Source organism: Phaenicophaeus curvirostris, chromosome 2 (genome assembly GCF_032191515.1).
Source record: "Phaenicophaeus curvirostris isolate KB17595 chromosome 2, BPBGC_Pcur_1.0, whole genome shotgun sequence".
In the NCBI taxonomy this organism is placed as follows: Eukaryota; Metazoa; Chordata; class Aves; order Cuculiformes; family Cuculidae; genus Phaenicophaeus; species Phaenicophaeus curvirostris.
This window is the reverse complement of record NC_091393.1, coordinates 73,271,251-73,288,827: the sequence shown is the minus strand read 5'-3', so window position 1 is coordinate 73,288,827 and position 17,577 is coordinate 73,271,251. Positions and strand designations below refer to the sequence as shown.

Sequence of the window (17,577 nt, the reverse complement as noted above, 5' to 3'; positions counted from 1 at the left end):
CAGAAAGTTTCCCCTTTAACAGTATCATGCTCTTTTGAAACTCTAATACTTGTTTTGCTATAGTCTGTGTGTATGAAACTGTGAGTGGGTGAAGAAGGTGGAAGAAAGAAACCTCTGTATTTAAAAGGAGTTTATAGGCAATCGTAACCTTGATGCTAATATTTGTTATTAATACACAAATGTTTTTTGGAAGACCAACTCATCTTGAACTGTTATTTCAATTTCTACTTGGTTTTGTCCATTTTGTCTTATTAAATTGATCAAAATTAATTCAATTTTAAATTCCCATATTGAAGTCAGTATATAATGTGTTAGATTGTTGCAAACTACAGAGAAGAGTATTTGTTAGAACTACAGTGTTTAGAGGGATGAAAGTCAATAAGCAATAGCTTTTGCCGCTATAGTAAGATTTAGTGAAAACTCCAACTAGAAATGTGGACCCATTGGTAACTGACTTTGCTGCTTTTGCAGTCATGGTTGCACGTGGAAAAAAACACTGCGTAGTCTTCTTGTTGGGGCTAGATACTTTTAAGTATTCAATGCATGTTTGCCCTCAAGTGAGTATTCGTTACTAGCAAGAAGCTATTTCAATAATGTCGTTGGTTGAGGACAAACAGTCTTTCCATGATTATTGTCCTAGCCTTCTGCTGTACTTAATTCAGTTGAAACTTCTCCATAATTTTATGTAGTATTTCAGCTAATCTCTGTTAAAAAGCTAAGTAGTTGTGGTAAAAAGACAGTTATACTAACCTGAGACATTCAGGAATACATAAATCTTTTTCTGGTGTCAGATCACGTTGGTATAATTCTCAGGTCAACCAATATTCTACACGTAAACTTTAAGCTTGTAGCACAAATTCTTGTTTATTGCCTATGGGCAGCAGGACTTTATGTATTTTCAGTATTACGTTTCACACCAGTATTATTATTTTACCCCTCCAAGGCCACATGTCACCTTGCAGTAAAGGATTGTTTTCTGTATTGACATAGTCATTGACGTTTCATAAGAAAAATCAATGAACATCTTTCTACTACTTATGTAAAAGAACTGTGCTCTTCAGCCAGGTATTTCCTTGAGCTGCATAATGAGAGGTGTTTTCCCTTTAATGGATTTTCTGTTCATTTAATATCTGTTTTAGTCTTCTATCTCTTGTCTAACCATTGATCTGTTTCCCTCAGTGATAGCATTATAATTAATCAGTCGGAGAAATAAAGATGGCTTATATTCTGTTATGTAGAAGCTTGATCTCATTCTGTTTGTTGCAGCAGCATGCAGGTGCATATTGCACTTCTCTCAAACTCTGAAAAGTAGTTTGCCTTCTGCTTTGGCCTTTAAAATCATAGAATGCTTTGGGTTTGAGCGGTCTTTATCGTTTATGTAGTTCCAACCCCGCTGCCATGGGCAGGGGCACCTTCCACTGGATCGGGTTGCTCAGAGCCTCATCCAACCTGGTCTTGAATACCTCCAGGGATGGGGCATCTACAGCTTCCCTGGGCAACTTCTTCCAGTGCCTCACCACCCTCACAGTAAAAAATTTCTTCCTAATGAATAATCTAAATCTCCCCTCTTTCAGCTTAAAATCATTAACCCTCATCCTATCACTGTTTCCTACCTTCTCCTTTCAGACTATCTGATCCCCCCAATATCCTCTAGAAGCAGTCATTAGCCTAATTAGGGCTGGATCTCTTCTCTGCAGAAATTAATTCCATGATTTGGGATTCAAGTTCCTGATGAAATTTATCTATGCAGAGCTGGAAAAAAGCCCCAAACAAGTAACTTCCTAGTTTTTTCCACAAAAAAATTCTTGCAATTGTTTTGTGAGCTAATTCACTTTATTCTTTAATATTTCTTACTTTTAAAGCAAAACCTTAGCAGAAAATCTGGTTTTACTTATCCTTTCATAATGAACTTGTAATTATTTTATTAATTATTAATTTAAAGCTATAGCTAAGGCTGTAGAGGTACTGCCAGGATGGCAATTGCATACACTGAATTTGACTGTTCTGGTTTGAAACTTTAGCCTTGTGATTTTTACTATTTTATTTTTCCTCCTTCTCTGAGTGATAAACTCTACTCTGCAAAATGGATAGGTTCACTCTGTTTCCTGAGAAAATGCCCAGTTTAAAATGGTGGACTAGGGTTTTTAGCAGGCCTGTGCAGCAGATGTAAAGTGTGTATGTGTACCAGATGGTACTACAGTTTGAGACTGACTGTAATTATCATGTTTTAATAATATTTCAGTATATTTCAGTAGGAGAAATTTAGACGGTTAGATGTAAAGTCAAAAAGTGAACAGAATTCACTTTATAATTTTCATGACGCTAACTTTCTCATAATCTTTCTCCAAAACTATTTAAAAGCTATCTCCATAGCTTGTAATGTCATACTGTCAGAAATTTAAGTGGGATAGCATGTTAATTTTAGTAGCAACTATCTTCTCAGATGGAGTCATCTTATTAGAAGGACTGTCAGCAGAGGTCTCTGGAAATTATTCTGATTTCCTCATATAGCATTGACATAAGACTAGTAATTTCGAATGTGGACAGATACCTGTATTGACTTCACCATATTTTCCCTGTGTATTTGATAAAGCCAGAAATTTTATGATATTTTGTATGCTCTTCAGTGTCTGTTCTTGAGAGCCACAATGGTTAGTCTTTGACTCGAAAGCTCTGGAGAACTTTTCTTTCTTGGCCCATTACAAATGAAAATTTGTTTTAGGATAGCTCACTATGTAAAAGATTAAGCAAGGGAAAAAATATTGCCTTGAGACTGGATCTTCCAGTTAGTATGTCAGTTGACTATTTGAGTTTTTAAATATATTAAGCTACTTGGGATGAAGCACTCTTCCTGCTTGTATAGCACTGTCCTAGACATCTTGACCCTTTTAATAAGGTATATTAACTTCACATGTAATAAACTTGTTTTGAATCTCTGAAAAGCAGTTTTATTAGTGAAATCAAACCCATCAAAGCAGAAAAGAATTCTGAAAGCAAAAGCATATTTGTCTGTGGAATTCTGAGAAATCATTATTTTGTAGTCTTCACAAACTTCGTACTCAAACCTGAGTGTTGCATTTCCGTAACTCTCCTTAACACAAAATGGGGTGACAAGTAAGATGAAGAATTATGCCCACTAAAAAAATGTTCTGTCATTTCTATTTCTTTAGATATTTTATATCTATATCCAGCACTTCCTTTCACTTTAAGATGTCTATTAATTTCTCCCACACCTTTTCATTTGTACCTTTTTGTTCCTTGACCTGTCTTCCATAAGCCTGATGTTTATGGAAGCCACCTAAACACTTCATCTCTGTGACAAAGTACACTTCAGAAAATGAATTATTCTAATCAATCCAACCTATGCAATTCTGAGATTATTCACTGATAAGTTCTGAGCATCAGCAGGAGCTATCATAACTTAACACTATATCAGATTTCATAAATGAACTTCATTATTTTTGGAGATATTTCAGTGTAGGTGTACTTCTCCATACATTTTTTACAAAGTTCAGGTCTGACTTTAAAAATTATGACTACCTTTTAAAGTTGCAGGTAATGAAAAGCTTAGTTAATTTTATTCTCACTGTATCTTGTCAGGAATTCATTCTGTGCAAACATCCTAGTGTAAAAGCTCATAAATTAAGGACAAATTCTCATGTACATGCTTCAAGGAAAGTCTTTATCTTTGTGTTATAAAAACATCACTCTTTACCAGAGGAGAGCATCAGTTTTCTCTGCAGTATTATGTTTTTCAATCAGCATTAGTGATTGTGTATTAAGAAGACCTAATATTCTTGATAAATTAGCCTGAACACTATACTTCAAAAACTTGTAAGACATCGTGAAGGTCTTTGTATATGTATTTCTCTTTGAGTAAAGCAAAAACTTGAGATAAGGATTACTGTTGCTGTGCAAAGGTTTGATCTGACTGAGAGTAGATGCTTAAATCTTGTGCATTTGTGCTCTGCTCACAAAAACAACAACTAGAATGCTTGTGAAAGAATATGGCATTTCTTTTTCTGTATTCTGAATGATAAAAAAAACTTGTACCCTTTTCACTTCAGACACCATGTTTGCATAAAAGTAAAGAGGTGGAAGCCACGTATGTAATGATCTTCATCCTACTTAAACTGAGAGCTGCCGTTTGGCATAATAACGCTTTTAAGTTGCATTGCACTGGTACAGCTAAATTCCAGCACAGAAGTAGGCAGTGAACTTGCCAGTTTTCTCTAAGCCTCACTCTGAGTGTTAAGAAACATGCCTTCTTTGCCAAATGGGCATTAGCCTGGTAGAATAGGTGAGGAAACACTTAGCTTAGCTGCATCTGTTTAAGTCTATATTTTGCAGTCTTAAATGCAAAAATTACAAAAGCAGAATAAAAAGCATTTAAGTAAAGCAAAGATTCTTTTTGTGGTCTGCCTCCAGTATATTACCATGCTAGAGGTGTGAAGATTATCTTCTCATTTCAGACCCACAGAAGTAGTGCAAGGAACAGCGTAAGTCAATGCCCTCATCTCCTCTTTGTAGAAGCTCTGTCTGCAAATGTTCATACCCCTAGAGGGGAGCATGTTTGGAGGAGCACTCTGCAGCTGCATTCTGTATAACGAGCACTCCAGTTTATACTGGAGTTCAGCTGTCCTTTATATATCACCCTGAAAGATGGCTTTTCGGATATCACCAATCGTATAATTGAAAGTCTTCAACAAAAGAATGTTTCCCCTCTTCTTCTATTTCGGTCTACTTTGGCTATTGTAATAATGTGTTTGGCATCCCTAATGTAACAAAAAATGTTATTTCTGTTTCCTTTCACCTCCAGAACCAATTAATGAACTTTATATCCCAGTGTATGTTAAAAGTAGTCCCTGGCACTTTCAAGAAGAACAAAAAGAAACTGATCATTCTCAAAATAGTAAATTCCAGTAAGACTGAATATAATGATCTTTATTTATCTTTGTATTGGAGAAATTCAGATGCCAGCAATCTAACATTTCCCTTACACCACAACAGGCTGACAAAAAATGATAGTGGACTTCAGGAGACAGGTCTTTTATTCTAACATCTCTATGTTTTGATTACATGTTAGGTTACTACAGTTATATTTTTAAAAAACAGATCTTAATCACCAAGCAGTTGACAGTAAACAGTGTAAGGAATAAAAGCTGTTAGTATATCTCAGCCTTTCATTCTGATTTAAAATAAATAGAGGGGAAATAAAGATGTTCTATGTTGAACAGAAACAGAGTCACAGACGATGGACTTCATTGGCTGTGTATCTGTTAACAAAACCATGTTAGTTTAGGGTTACCAGTTAGTACTCCTCAAGTTCTTGACTAGAACTGACGACATCCTGTAGTGTCTGCTCATACTCTTTGGGTCATTACTTGAGACTTCCATCAAGTATTTTAAAATTAAGGCAGTCCAAAGGTAAGGATTGCAAGTATTTAAAAAGTTGTGAAGTAAATAGAAACAGGATTTTTAGTCTGCTGAAGATGCATTTGTCTGATATAACAGTTTTCGTGTTGTAATAACCTGCATGTGTCCTTTTCAGGGGAGGAGCTGTGCACTGGACTCATTTCGGGCTGTTCCTTGGACTGCTCCTTTGGATTCCAGACTGACATCCACAACTGTGAGATCTGTCAGTGTCGACCACGGCCTAAGAAGTGCAAACCCATTGTATGTGACAAATACTGTCCCTTTGGATACTTGTACGTATTCTCATTCTGAAAGCATGTTTAATGCAGTCCCTGTACATGTTGAAAATATGCAAAATCCAAGCATATGTACTCACATTTAGTTGGTGGCAATGACAAAGAAAAAAATATAGGGAGAGAAATGTTATTACTTGGTGTGAGATTAAAGTAGTCTTCAAACTGGATTTTGATCAAGAAATTAAGAAGCAGCAACAGATAATAAAAGCAAAGTAGTGCTTAATTTTTTTTAAAGAATACGTCATGAACAAGATGAAAAGGCTGCTTACAAGTAGTGTCTCCTGCATGTAGCTTTTTGAAGTTCTGTTCACGTGTTTTGCTGTGATGGCCATTTATTTTATTCAAATGATCTCACAATATTTCAAGTTTTTTTAAATGTTGATATGCAGTGGGCTAGTTTTAGTGAGACATTTCTGATAGTTAATTTACAGGATTTGTGAAGAAAAGTACTGTTTTTTATGTAAGTTCTTGTAAATGTGTTCAAAACCTGTAATGTTGCTGGAGTTCTTTCTCCAGAAAAGGAAATATTTGCAGTATTTAGTCATTTGTAGAAGAAATTATGAAAACAGGGCAGATCTTATGTCATACATATATAATATATTTATATTTATATATATTTTACCAATGCATTTAATTTTGGGGTTCATTCCATGTTACTGACTGCTTTTCATAACAGTTTATTTTAAGATCAGCTGTCATGAGGTAGAGATTAATGTTCATATGTAATTCTTTTCTTGGGATTTGGAGGGAAGTTTACTGATGTTGCAAGTCCTAGTGCTTCACACTAATACCCCTTAAATTTCTGGTTCATTTCAGAGTTCTATTTGACACTTGTTCATAGAAACATTCTTTTAAGATAAGTTAAGACAGTTTGCATTCTTGGGCCTGTGTTCCCTGTGGGTGTGACTGGCAGTTATGTTCTTCATCTAAATCTACCTCAATAATGACTAGACCATGTATAACTGCTGAAAAGAATAATATTTTCTTTGGTCCTTTTTTCTTCCTTAGCATTTAGTAAAGATGCACCCCTTTCTTCTGCTTACATACAGTTTTACAACTTCTGATTTTTGCTTTCTTTCTTAAAAGGTTTCTCTTTATTGTTGTATTCTCTGTACTTCTTAATGTTGTTAGTTTTGCAGTGAAGTTGGCTGTTCGTTCAAACTGAATTAATTAATGAACTTTGATTAATTCAGTAACTTTTTATTTGGTTTGAGAGGTCTGACTCTGTGGTCTCTCTTTCTCTCGTGTACTGTGACTTAACTGGTTTTCTAAATAACGTTTTGATCCAGCGTCCCATAGTTTGTCTGATTTGTGAATGTCATCCTGCTGATACGTGTGCCTAAGCACTTAAGGTGTGATTATGCTTAATAGATTTGCGATATGTGTCAATAGTAATCTAGCTGATTGTATGGGGAAATGTAAAGGTGTCCGTGCCATCTTCTTCAACATGGACATATCTGAAAGCTTGCATTAATGCTGTCTGTCTTCCCAGAAAAAGTTCAGTCTTCTGAATGAAAATCAAAGAAGACTGAAGAGAAAAAAGATAGATAGAATTAGCTTTATGCAAAAAAATCTGTAAATTTATTTTGCTGGAAAGCTCTCCTGTAATAAAGACCTGACATCTTGGTTTCTGAGAAGGATAGGAAAAGGCCTATGACTATTGTCCAAGAGCACTTTAAAGACAGAAATGCTTCGTCCTAGGTGCAAGTATATTTCATGACAATCATATGTCAAGGATAATCTGTTAAAGGACACAAATATCAGGTACAAATCCTGATTATTTTCTGAACTTGTGGAGGAAGCAGCCAGTGTCTAAGAAACTGTGTGATACTTTCACAAGTGAGAAAAGTTTAAAAAATATTAACATTTATGATGTTGAAGAGGAGAATAGGCTTTATTTTCTAGATTAGCTGGGCTTACTTTGTATGCCTGTGGAGGATTAAAACTAGCAAGTAATACACTTCAGAATGAAACTCAGATCTTCAGAAACTGAATGTATCTGGAATTTAGTGAAAAGGAAGAAAAATGGTAAACAAGTTTAAAAGGGTAAATACCGTATCTCGCAGTTTGCAACTATTCATTTTAAGTCGTAGGCATGAAGAAGTGACACCTCAGTCAGACATTGACTCATGGAGTATCAAATCTGGACAATTTAATGACTTTCCCAGGACTCCCTAGTCCAAGGCATGCTATCTTCCTCATTGTACCATATCCCATTCAGAGGAGTTGTGGGAGGTTGGTGAAAACATCACACAGTTCAGGACTGCTCCGTGGGCTAGCGCTGAACCACATGGCTTATCTTCAAATAGGAGGAATTATAAAAAAAATGAACGTTCAGCCTCTCACAGAATTACACTGCTTGTTGTAAAGAGTAGCATTTTTTAGCCTGTATTTATGACTCATTTAGTATATTGACCTTCAGAGGGAAATTGCAGATTTCTCTGTTTTCTGTACTTCGATAAGCTGAAACACATTCTTCTCTTTCTACTTCTTTTTAAAATGAAGTATGCATAAAATATTTTTGTTAGAAAAGCCATGTGAACTGTGTAGCAAGAGCATTTTAGAAATTACAGCAAATACTAATGGGGGTAGCAGGGTAGCTGGGAATAAGATAAAGAAGTTTTTAAAACATGTTGATTCGAATATGTTGCAAGGGTTTTAGGAGCCCTGTCTTTCCCTTGCATTTTTATACATCTGAAAAAAGATTGAACTTTAAACTTTTTTAAAGCTAATTGGAAAATAATCTTCAATTAAAATTCTGAGTTTAAGTGTAGAGTGTAATTTAATTATGTGCAATGCTTGGCTGATACTTATGAGTGTTTAAGTCTTAAGACAACTATAATTTTTAAAGAAATGGAAATGAGCACCCTAATCTCACTGTCTACAAAATAATTGCACTAAATGAAATCAATAACATTTAAAAACAACTACGTATGTAACAGTTTGTACTATAAAGGACTAAAATTGTGGTAAGAACTACTATAAGATCATTTCACTTCAAGTCTCACTTTGGTGCTAAAATTATCTAGATTTGCAGCTGTGTAGTACATGTTTTCAGTTCTTTACTGCTACTGTGCCAATTTCTCTTCTAAAATAGCAGTCCTTACGTGTCTTCAAAGCCTGTTACGACCACCACAAGCATGAGATGTAATGGAAGACGAGTCACTATTTTAATATAAAATTTCATCACAAATACAAAGCTAAAGAAGCAAGTATTAAAAGAAAAGTATATTAGAGGGTGAAAAGTTAAGGAGTAATCATCATAGTTTTGGGGGTTGGGGTTTTTTTTAAGAATGCCAAAGGTTAGTACTGGAAAATCTGAGTCTGTGCATATTTAGAGAAACCAAAACCTTCTCATGATTGTCTGCAAAAAAATGCTCAATATTCTTCACTCTTTGAAAGTGATGCACATTAATGGCAAGAAGCTTTTCTTTTGATAGTAAAAGATCTCTGGTTACAGAGATTAAGGATGAAAAAATAGCTAGATAGGACAACAGAAAGTCTTCCGTTCTCCAACCTACTGTGTGGCACTTTGTTTTCCTCAGCTTTTTTACTAAAAATTAATTTTCTAGAGCTTGTTGTGAAGACATCTAGAGATCTGCATGATTTATTTCTTCTCTGTTGCTCTAGATGATGTTATTTAACTCCTCATGTCTTGTTTCTGTTTGGGGGTAACTGGTGTGCATTTAATGTTGTAGTATTCAATGACAGATTAATCAGGTTCCCAATAAATGTTTTTCCCAATTTTAGTGAGTTACCTTGTTAGAGTGATATGTTTATCAGCAGACATGGAAAATCATTTAGTGTTCCACCCCCCCCGTCTTGAACTTCATTGCAACTTCTTTTTCCCCTGTATCTTGGGAAGGCACAGAAAATTACTCATACATGAAGAGAAATAGTACACTTGTGCCTAGAGTTGGAAGAAGACACACAAATATTCAGTATAGGTTTCTCAGAAGTAGCATGTTTATGGTTCTCTGAAGAGATGCTGTCACATGATGCCTAGCTTCCCTTGGAAGTTTTGGAAGCATTTGAGTTCTTGATTCTCTGCGCTTTGTCTGCTGAAAAGTCCTGTAGTTTTTTCTATTTCAAAATGTGTTACTGTGTGTCTGCTACTTTTTATATGGGTTATTGGCATTCCAGGTGCTCGTTTTCAATTAATTTTGTGGCTGCTAGTTTAACGTTTTCAGAATTCTCTCTGTAGTTTTAATACACAAGAGAGGAAACCTACTGTACATTACCTTTTGTTAGAAGAAGAAAGTTAACAGTAATTTGTGTTACAAAAACATAGTAATTATAGCAGTTTTCTACCTACCCCCCAAACTTCTTCACAGTTTTAGAAGTTATTCAGAAATAATAACTTTTTCACTTGAAAAAAAAAAGAATTTATTGTCAGTAGCAGTCACAAGCATGCACATTTGTATTATTTCCTATGGCTTTAAAGTACCGGCAGCAGAGATTTTACCAGTCGCATATAGGGAGCACACACTAGGGATGAAGACCCTGTAGACCCACTGAACCTGTGTGTGCCAGATAAGGGTAATTTTCTTTACTTGATCTGCAACTTCTGTAAGGGATGCTTTTGTTTTAAAGATCATGACATGTAAGTATTTGAAGTAACCTGTTCTCCTTCTACAAATTATTTTGATCATCTAGGAAGAACAAGCACGGCTGTGAAATCTGTCGGTGTAAGAAATGCCCAGAACTGCCTTGTGGTAAGATCTGTCCAATGGGCTTCCAGCAAAACAGTCACGGCTGTGTTATCTGCAAGTGCAGAGGTAAGTGCGAGTGCATTACCACCTCTAATTACAACTTTTTTTGAAAGCAGTTGGAAGCTAGAGAAAGAGAAAAAGAAAACTGAACAGAATATGCAGAAATTGAAATATTGTAACTATTGAGAAAGTAGTTCAACTGTGCTCAAAGGAGCGTATGGTTTTGTAGGTGTTGGTTATTATCTGTGTTCATCTTCGCTTCAACAGAAAGCCTCAGCTCCACTTTCATCTCCCAACAGAAAGTCACAAAAGTCATTTTGTTGTCATTAATAAAAATTATATTGGGCTCTTAGTAAGTGACTGCTAGAAATAAGCTAGTTGTGGATAGGTCTTTTTAGCAGTAGTGTTGCTCTTAGCTTCTTCACTGTCGTCTTTTCTTTACAAACTCGAGTTTTTTATTTGATAGATGCCCTGTTTCTTGGACAGTTTTCAGGTGATCCCAGGGGACAGACAGTGAGTACAGAAAGCACTTACCCAGGAAAAAGGACTGGGTATTCTTAAGCTAAAATATTCACACATGCCATGTCCCAAACTTGTAACCACCAAGTTAGATGAGGAAATTGAGTTAAGATATGCATTAGTTACCTGTTTTAGTTTTGTGCTGCTTTTAAAATGTCTGGTTTTAAATGTATTTTCAGTTTGTATTTTTGTATTAGTCTGAGCATCAGGCTTCTTTCATTGCTTATCTGCATGTGTTGCGTTTAATAACTTTTCATTTGTATTCAGGCTGTCTCTGATTCTAACTGCCCTTTCATGCTTATTTTCTTTGATTCTTAATTGTGTGTTTTGATTTCTAGCTATAGGCAAGTGAGTTTGAGTATTTTCCCATTCCTTTGTGTAATGACTCCATTAATTTTTGACAGCTTTTTTTTTTTTATTTTAAAAACTGATAAAATATAATAAGACAAGTTACGGAAACATGGGACTGGAAGAAACTAAGTGAGTTCCTGAAGTCATTCTCCTGTAGCTGGAAGCAAACATGCAATCATATAAATCAGAAGGATTCAACATTATATTTTCTCCACATGACATCATACACTGCAGACAATTATAACAAAAATCTTAAGACTTCTAGCAACCCCGCCCCCCAAAATGTTATTAATGTGCCTTGCAGATATGAGAAGTAGAGACAGATCCCACTGACATAAGCTGAAATACATGCCTTGCACTCAAAATAAAAATTCCAGAAATTAAATAAGAAAGGGTAACCGCTGATTGAAGTCCTGTCAAGACAATTCTCATCTCTTTATCTTTTCATTTGTCTCCATGTTCACAGTGCACACACTTTTTCTGATTGTTGTGATGCTGTGATGGAATAAACACAAAGTTTTCTTTTAGGTATGCTGTAATTGCATCCTAGACCATTCACATATACAGCTCCTCAGTTACTAATTATTAGTATGCATACTTTTAAGTGCTTTCCTTAACAAGGATGGATTTTAAAACATTTATTTAGCAAAAATAACTTGATCCCTCTTTAAGTAGTGTCTTTTGTTATCATGATCATAAAGATACCAAGCCATCAGCATATCACTTCAACATGATCATTAGCTACTTGTCCAAGAACAATTAGACCAATCACCAGTGCATTTGGGAGGAGCTGTGGGTCTTTATTAAAATTTGAACACCAGATCCCTAAGAGGAAAGGTTGGGTAAATCCCCTGCCTGTGAATTATCTCCGTTTTCTGAAATGATTCTGCCAGAAATAGTGTACGCTAGGATTAATAGAACTATAGAAATACAGGGCTGGGATAGTCCTCTGGAAAACGGAAAGTCTGTTTCTCTGCCCTTGCATAAAATTGAGTGTATCTGGATAATCCTTGACAGATGTTTGTGAAAGGTATAATGTATTAATAATCTCCACTCTCAGAAAAAAAAGGGAAAAAAACCAACACGCAAACAAAAACTCACAGAAAACAAATACCTCTCAAATGATGTTTTTCTGTAGTTATCAATATGTGACATTTTAAAATAAATTTTCTAATATTTCTGTCTACCTTCCTAATAATTCAGCCGGTTACTTCTTGTCCTAAGCTCAGCAGATGTATGGAACAGCTAAGCACCATTCCCTGTAGAATTCTTACAGTATTTAAGAGGTTGCAGCTGAAGTCCCTAAACAATTTTTGGTGTTTTCTAAGTCAAATAACCCCAGTTATTTTGGTCTGTTATCACAGTTCAAAAACTGGGCTGAACTTAAACAGCAGCGAAAAGTCCAAACTAGTAGTATTAGTACTGCATTAAAATTTACAGTGCTCCTGTACTGAAGTTGTGGATGCTCCCTCCCTGGAAGTGTTCAAGGGCAGGTTGGATGAGGCTTTGAGCAACCTGGCTAGTGGACAGTGTCCCTGCCCATGGCAGGGGGGTTGGAGCTAGATGATCTTTAAGCTCCCTTCCAACCTAAACCATTCTATGATTCTCTGATCCTATGACTGAACTGTGTATTGGGTTCTTATTGTGATGACATACGTCAAACTAACTGTACCATCTGCTTGTGGTTCATAGACCACCTTTGTTAGGTCTGCCACAGCTGAAGAATGGATGACTTACATGTTAAAAATTTAAAAATCCTTTAAAATTAAATTTTTTTCTAAAAATAAGTATATATTTTTTGAACAGAAGGTGAAGTAAGAAACTCATTTGAATAATCTTGTATGTGTGTGTCAGCAGAACATGGAATATGGTTGACATAGCACTGAAAACAAGTCAGCTCACTGACAGCTGTTCCTAAATCCTTCATAATAGAAATTATGTGGGAGAGGGAGTGTTGGGCTCTAAATTGACTCTACTGATTAACAAAGAATATATTGAGACTGAATCCCGCAGCCCTTAAATACCCCTTAAGATACAAATGAGATGTTATCCTGCCTAGAACAAGTGCTTGTGTGTTCTGGCTGAGTGCAAGTAGTGCAACAATCCAAGCTACTGCATTCTCATCACAGTAAAAGCTAGGAAGGAGGGATAAAATTGTCAGAGCAGTTGTCTTCCAAACATCTCAGTTATCATAGTAATGTAAACATAATTTTTTGTAGGTTAGTGTTTTATGAACTATTTCCAGTATCTAGCATAATCCTGTAAGAACTCACTTGCAGTTTTTTTCCATTCATGTGATAAGACCATCCTTAGGTCTTGTAAATGCTTTTATATTCTCCTTGCTATCAGATACTCACATGATAGATAATCTAATATTCTTTTAATATTTTAGTATTTAGTTTTAACTATACTCTGTGCTTGCTGCTATTTCTCTCTGTTGCATTTCTCTATTTTTTTATATTATTTAAACTATATTGCATTTCTCTGTGATTAAAAACAGTGTAAGTACAACACGAAGTTATTTTACTTTCCAAGGAAACACATGCTATTACATCCTACCATCCTTTCAGTATACCTTTTAATTGTTTCATGTTTGTTATTAGTTTATTTCTCAGTGTAAATGATTCAATTATTTGCTTGGTCTTACATGTGTTTTAAAAATAAATGCAGTTCAGGCATGAAGTTGGTTTAGGTTTTTTTTTTCCTAAGTAGCACATGCTTATGAGGACTCTTCATTTTCCTTTGATTTTTGCACAGAGGCAACTGCTTCTCTCATGCCTCCCGTTAAAACAGGCTCTTGCCTGTCAATGGATGGGCGCCGACATGAGAATGAGGAGAGCTGGCACGATGGCTGCAGGGAATGTTACTGTCACAATGGGCGGGAAATGTGTGCCTTGATCACCTGCCCCGTTCCTAATTGTGGCAACCCCACCATACATCCAGGGCAGTGTTGCCCATCATGTCCAGGTAACGTGCTTTTTTCTATATACTTGTAATCCAGTTTCATTTCACGTGTTTTTTGTTTCCTAATACATGAAAATAATCTCATGCATCATTCAGTAATAGGTCTATATGTAAGTTCCTGTGCCCAAATATAACACGTGAGTGGTTTTCATTAAGATCTCAGCTATGAAAAATGGGAACATAAGTATTTAAAGCATATGCTTGCTTTGGGTCCTAACATGTTAATCTTTGACGGATTGAAATCTTTACACTAGAAACTTTTTATAAGTTATATTTGGAATACGATTGGAATAGTTTGGGTTGGAAGGGGCCTTAAAGATCATCCAATCCCAACTCCCCTGCCATGGGCAGGGTCACCTCCCTCCAGACCAGGCTGCCCAAGGCACCATCCAACCTGGCCTTGAACACCTCCAGGGAGGGGGCATCCACAGCTTCCCTGGGCAACCTCTGCCAGTGGCTCACCACCCTCGTCATGAAGAATTTAATCCTAATGTCTAATCTAAATCTTTCCCCCCTCCAATTTAAGCCATTCCCCCTTGTCCTATCACTACCTGCCCTTGTAAACGGTCCCTCCCCAGCTTTCTTGTAAGTCCCCTTCAGGTGCTGGAATGCCACTATAAGGTCTCCCCAGAGCCTTCCCTTCTCCCAGCTGAATAATAGCAAATTTTTACTCATACACAATTTTGTTACCTATAATAGCAAATATTGTAAGAAGCCATTACATTTTCTTCTTTGGTTTGAAGTGGAGTTTTATTAAAATTCATCTCCTGTTCTATGTTTCACAACCCTTTAAAGGAGTACATATTTAAACAGATGTCTTAAGTAATTGAACATTATGGTTCTATGTTCTGAGGGAAGGTTCCTCTGCCACCAGCAGCGGAAGATTATTTTAATGCTTTAGGTGGAAAGGCCAAGTACAATTAATGTTGCATTCCAGTACAGTTTTAATAATAAGTGTTAATATGGGAAAAAAATATGAAAGATGTTGCAAGTGTGGGTAGAATATAAGATTAATGCCCAGTGTCTTTAGAATGATTCCTACAGTATTTTATGTGCCAAATAGATTAATTTATAATACAATCTTATTGTCTAGGAATTTATTGGAAGTCATGTTACAAGTAGGAACAATGAGGCTCGTGTTAGTATTATGAATAGCAAAACAGTGAGATAGCTGTGGCAAGACAGAAGCAATTACAAACTGTAAAGAACAGGAAATTCAAGGGTCAAAGGAAGCAGGCAGATGCGCTTTCTGAAAGTGACAGAGAAAAGTGTCTCCTCCCTAGGATCTAAGATAACCAAGTCTTTTTAGACTGGTTAGAGAAGTGGTGATCTCTAATCCAGTTCACACTGTGTGGTAACTGGAAAAACATAGTCCCCAAAAATGTATAGGACTCCAAGAGGTCTATCTGCCGTTTGGCCTCTCTCAGTCTGCACTGCTCTTCTCCCCTCAGTATTGAGACAGGCACCAGTTCCTCTGGTTCCAAGGCCAGCTGTGGTGTTGCTTTTGGCACTGGCTTCATGGAGCCAGAGCTAGCTATTTCCAATATTAAGTAGTTTACCAGTGGTTATTGAGGCCAAGCTCTTAGTACTTAACATCTTAGTATTGACAACCATTAATGAAAATTTTAGCTGACTTGGAAACAGTGAGGAGGTATGCACACTAGGGGACCCATCCTATGCTCTCGTGCTTCTTTCCCATTATCAGGCATCTAACTAGTCTGACAGGGACTGTAGAAATCATAAGATTTTTAAAGGAATCTTAGTGTTTTATCAGCTTTTTTTTTTTGCCACCACAGTATGTGATGTTGGTCCATATGCATCCTGTCAGGTATTGTCATTCTTTCTTCCAGCTCCGGTACAAGAATGAGCAGTACCCATCTTCTCATATTTCTTGTGGATGAGATTACTGTTTGATTCTGAGCACCAGCAATATTGGTCTCTTGTATAAAAGAGCAGTTGCTTACCCAGTAGTGTCCTTTCCGTTGAGATACAGTGTCTACATAGGTTTCTCTGTCTGACACTCTTTCCTGTTTTCCAGGTACTATTCACCTAGCTTCTGTGTTAGCAAAGTCATGCTTTGTGTAGACCCTTACAACGTTAAGGCAGACACAGCATTTTTTTAAAGTGATTGCATATGTAAGTGTATGAATTAATATGGCCAAATTAGTCCCAGTGTGGTTTTATTTCCCCCACTGAGGTTTTCTTTGTTAGAAATGTACTTTATTTTACACTGTATTGATTCCCCACTGGTGTTGTTAAATGAATATAATGGATTTCAGTAGACAGGAACACAGTTTGGAATTGTGAAACCGTGAGCATGGTACTCAAATGTGTCTGGCATAAGGATATTGAAATAATTAGCAATCCTGATGTATTGAGTTTTGAATTGCACTGTTAACATACTGACAGGGAAGTGGCAGCTCTCAGAGATCATCTTTCAGACCGAAAAAAGGTGGTTATGTTCGATTTCATGTTTAGTTTTCAGCAGAGCAAGATAGACTGACTTCCAAAATATTCATTATAACCATGTTCCTATATATTACAAGGTTTAAGTGGATTGTCACATTGCTTGTGAAAAGCTCCAGGTTTCCTGTAAGATTTGCAAAGCCACTAACTGCTAGTGTTTTGCAGAACTATATTTCCCAGATAGAGAGTATTTGTTTGGCTAGTTGCTCCTTCAGGAATATGAAAGTTGTATGTTCGTAACAATTCAGTTGCAATGATATATTGGTCTCAATGCTGCTAAGGGAGCAGTAAGCAATACCATATGTACAGCAATACTATGGTTATGCTTTTCTGATTATGAGCAGTGTATAAGCTGTAATAAGACAGGCCTGTGAATTTGCAGAGAACTAAATGCAAAGGTTATGACTGAGAAAAATTCCAGAAAATCATTAATATGGCCTTTGCCATGGTAAGTTAGGATGTCATTGCATAAATCGTACTATATTGTGGCAGCAGAAATAAAAAACATGCAGCGACATGGCAGCAGACCAGCTACTCACTTCTGGTAAATGCTATTGAATCACCTGTAGTTCATAAATGTAAGCAATACCCAAAGCATAGCATAAGTGAATCAGTGAAAGATAATTCCCCAAAAGAAGAAAACCCCGAGCACATTGTTAATAGACTAAGATCAGCCACAGTCCTTGAGTTCCTTGAGTTCTTCTGGTCATTCTCCAGAAATGAAAGTAAATGATTGAGTGGTCTATCTTCTACATGGCAATGTCATACAACAACGGGCACATAAAGTCAAAAGATTTTCATTCAGAATATATTTATAGCTGTTCTTGTTATTCCTAGTATTTTCAATAACAACA

The 17,577-nt window shown here is 36.3% G+C and overlaps 1 protein-coding gene across 2 annotated transcripts in view; it reads left to right on the top strand.

Moving 5' to 3' along the window:
* The window catches only part of CRIM1 (cysteine rich transmembrane BMP regulator 1), a 174,873-nt gene that overhangs the window by 142,312 nt on the left and 14,984 nt on the right, over positions 1-17,577 (top strand). For both annotated transcript variants that reach the window (XM_069852494.1, XM_069852493.1), the window contains 3 exons: positions 5,552-5,708; positions 10,368-10,489; positions 14,051-14,260. In XM_069852494.1, the coding sequence (XP_069708595.1) occupies positions 5,552-5,708; positions 10,368-10,489; positions 14,051-14,260 (489 nt within the window). The remainder of the gene's footprint in view (positions 1-5,551; positions 5,709-10,367; positions 10,490-14,050; positions 14,261-17,577) is intronic.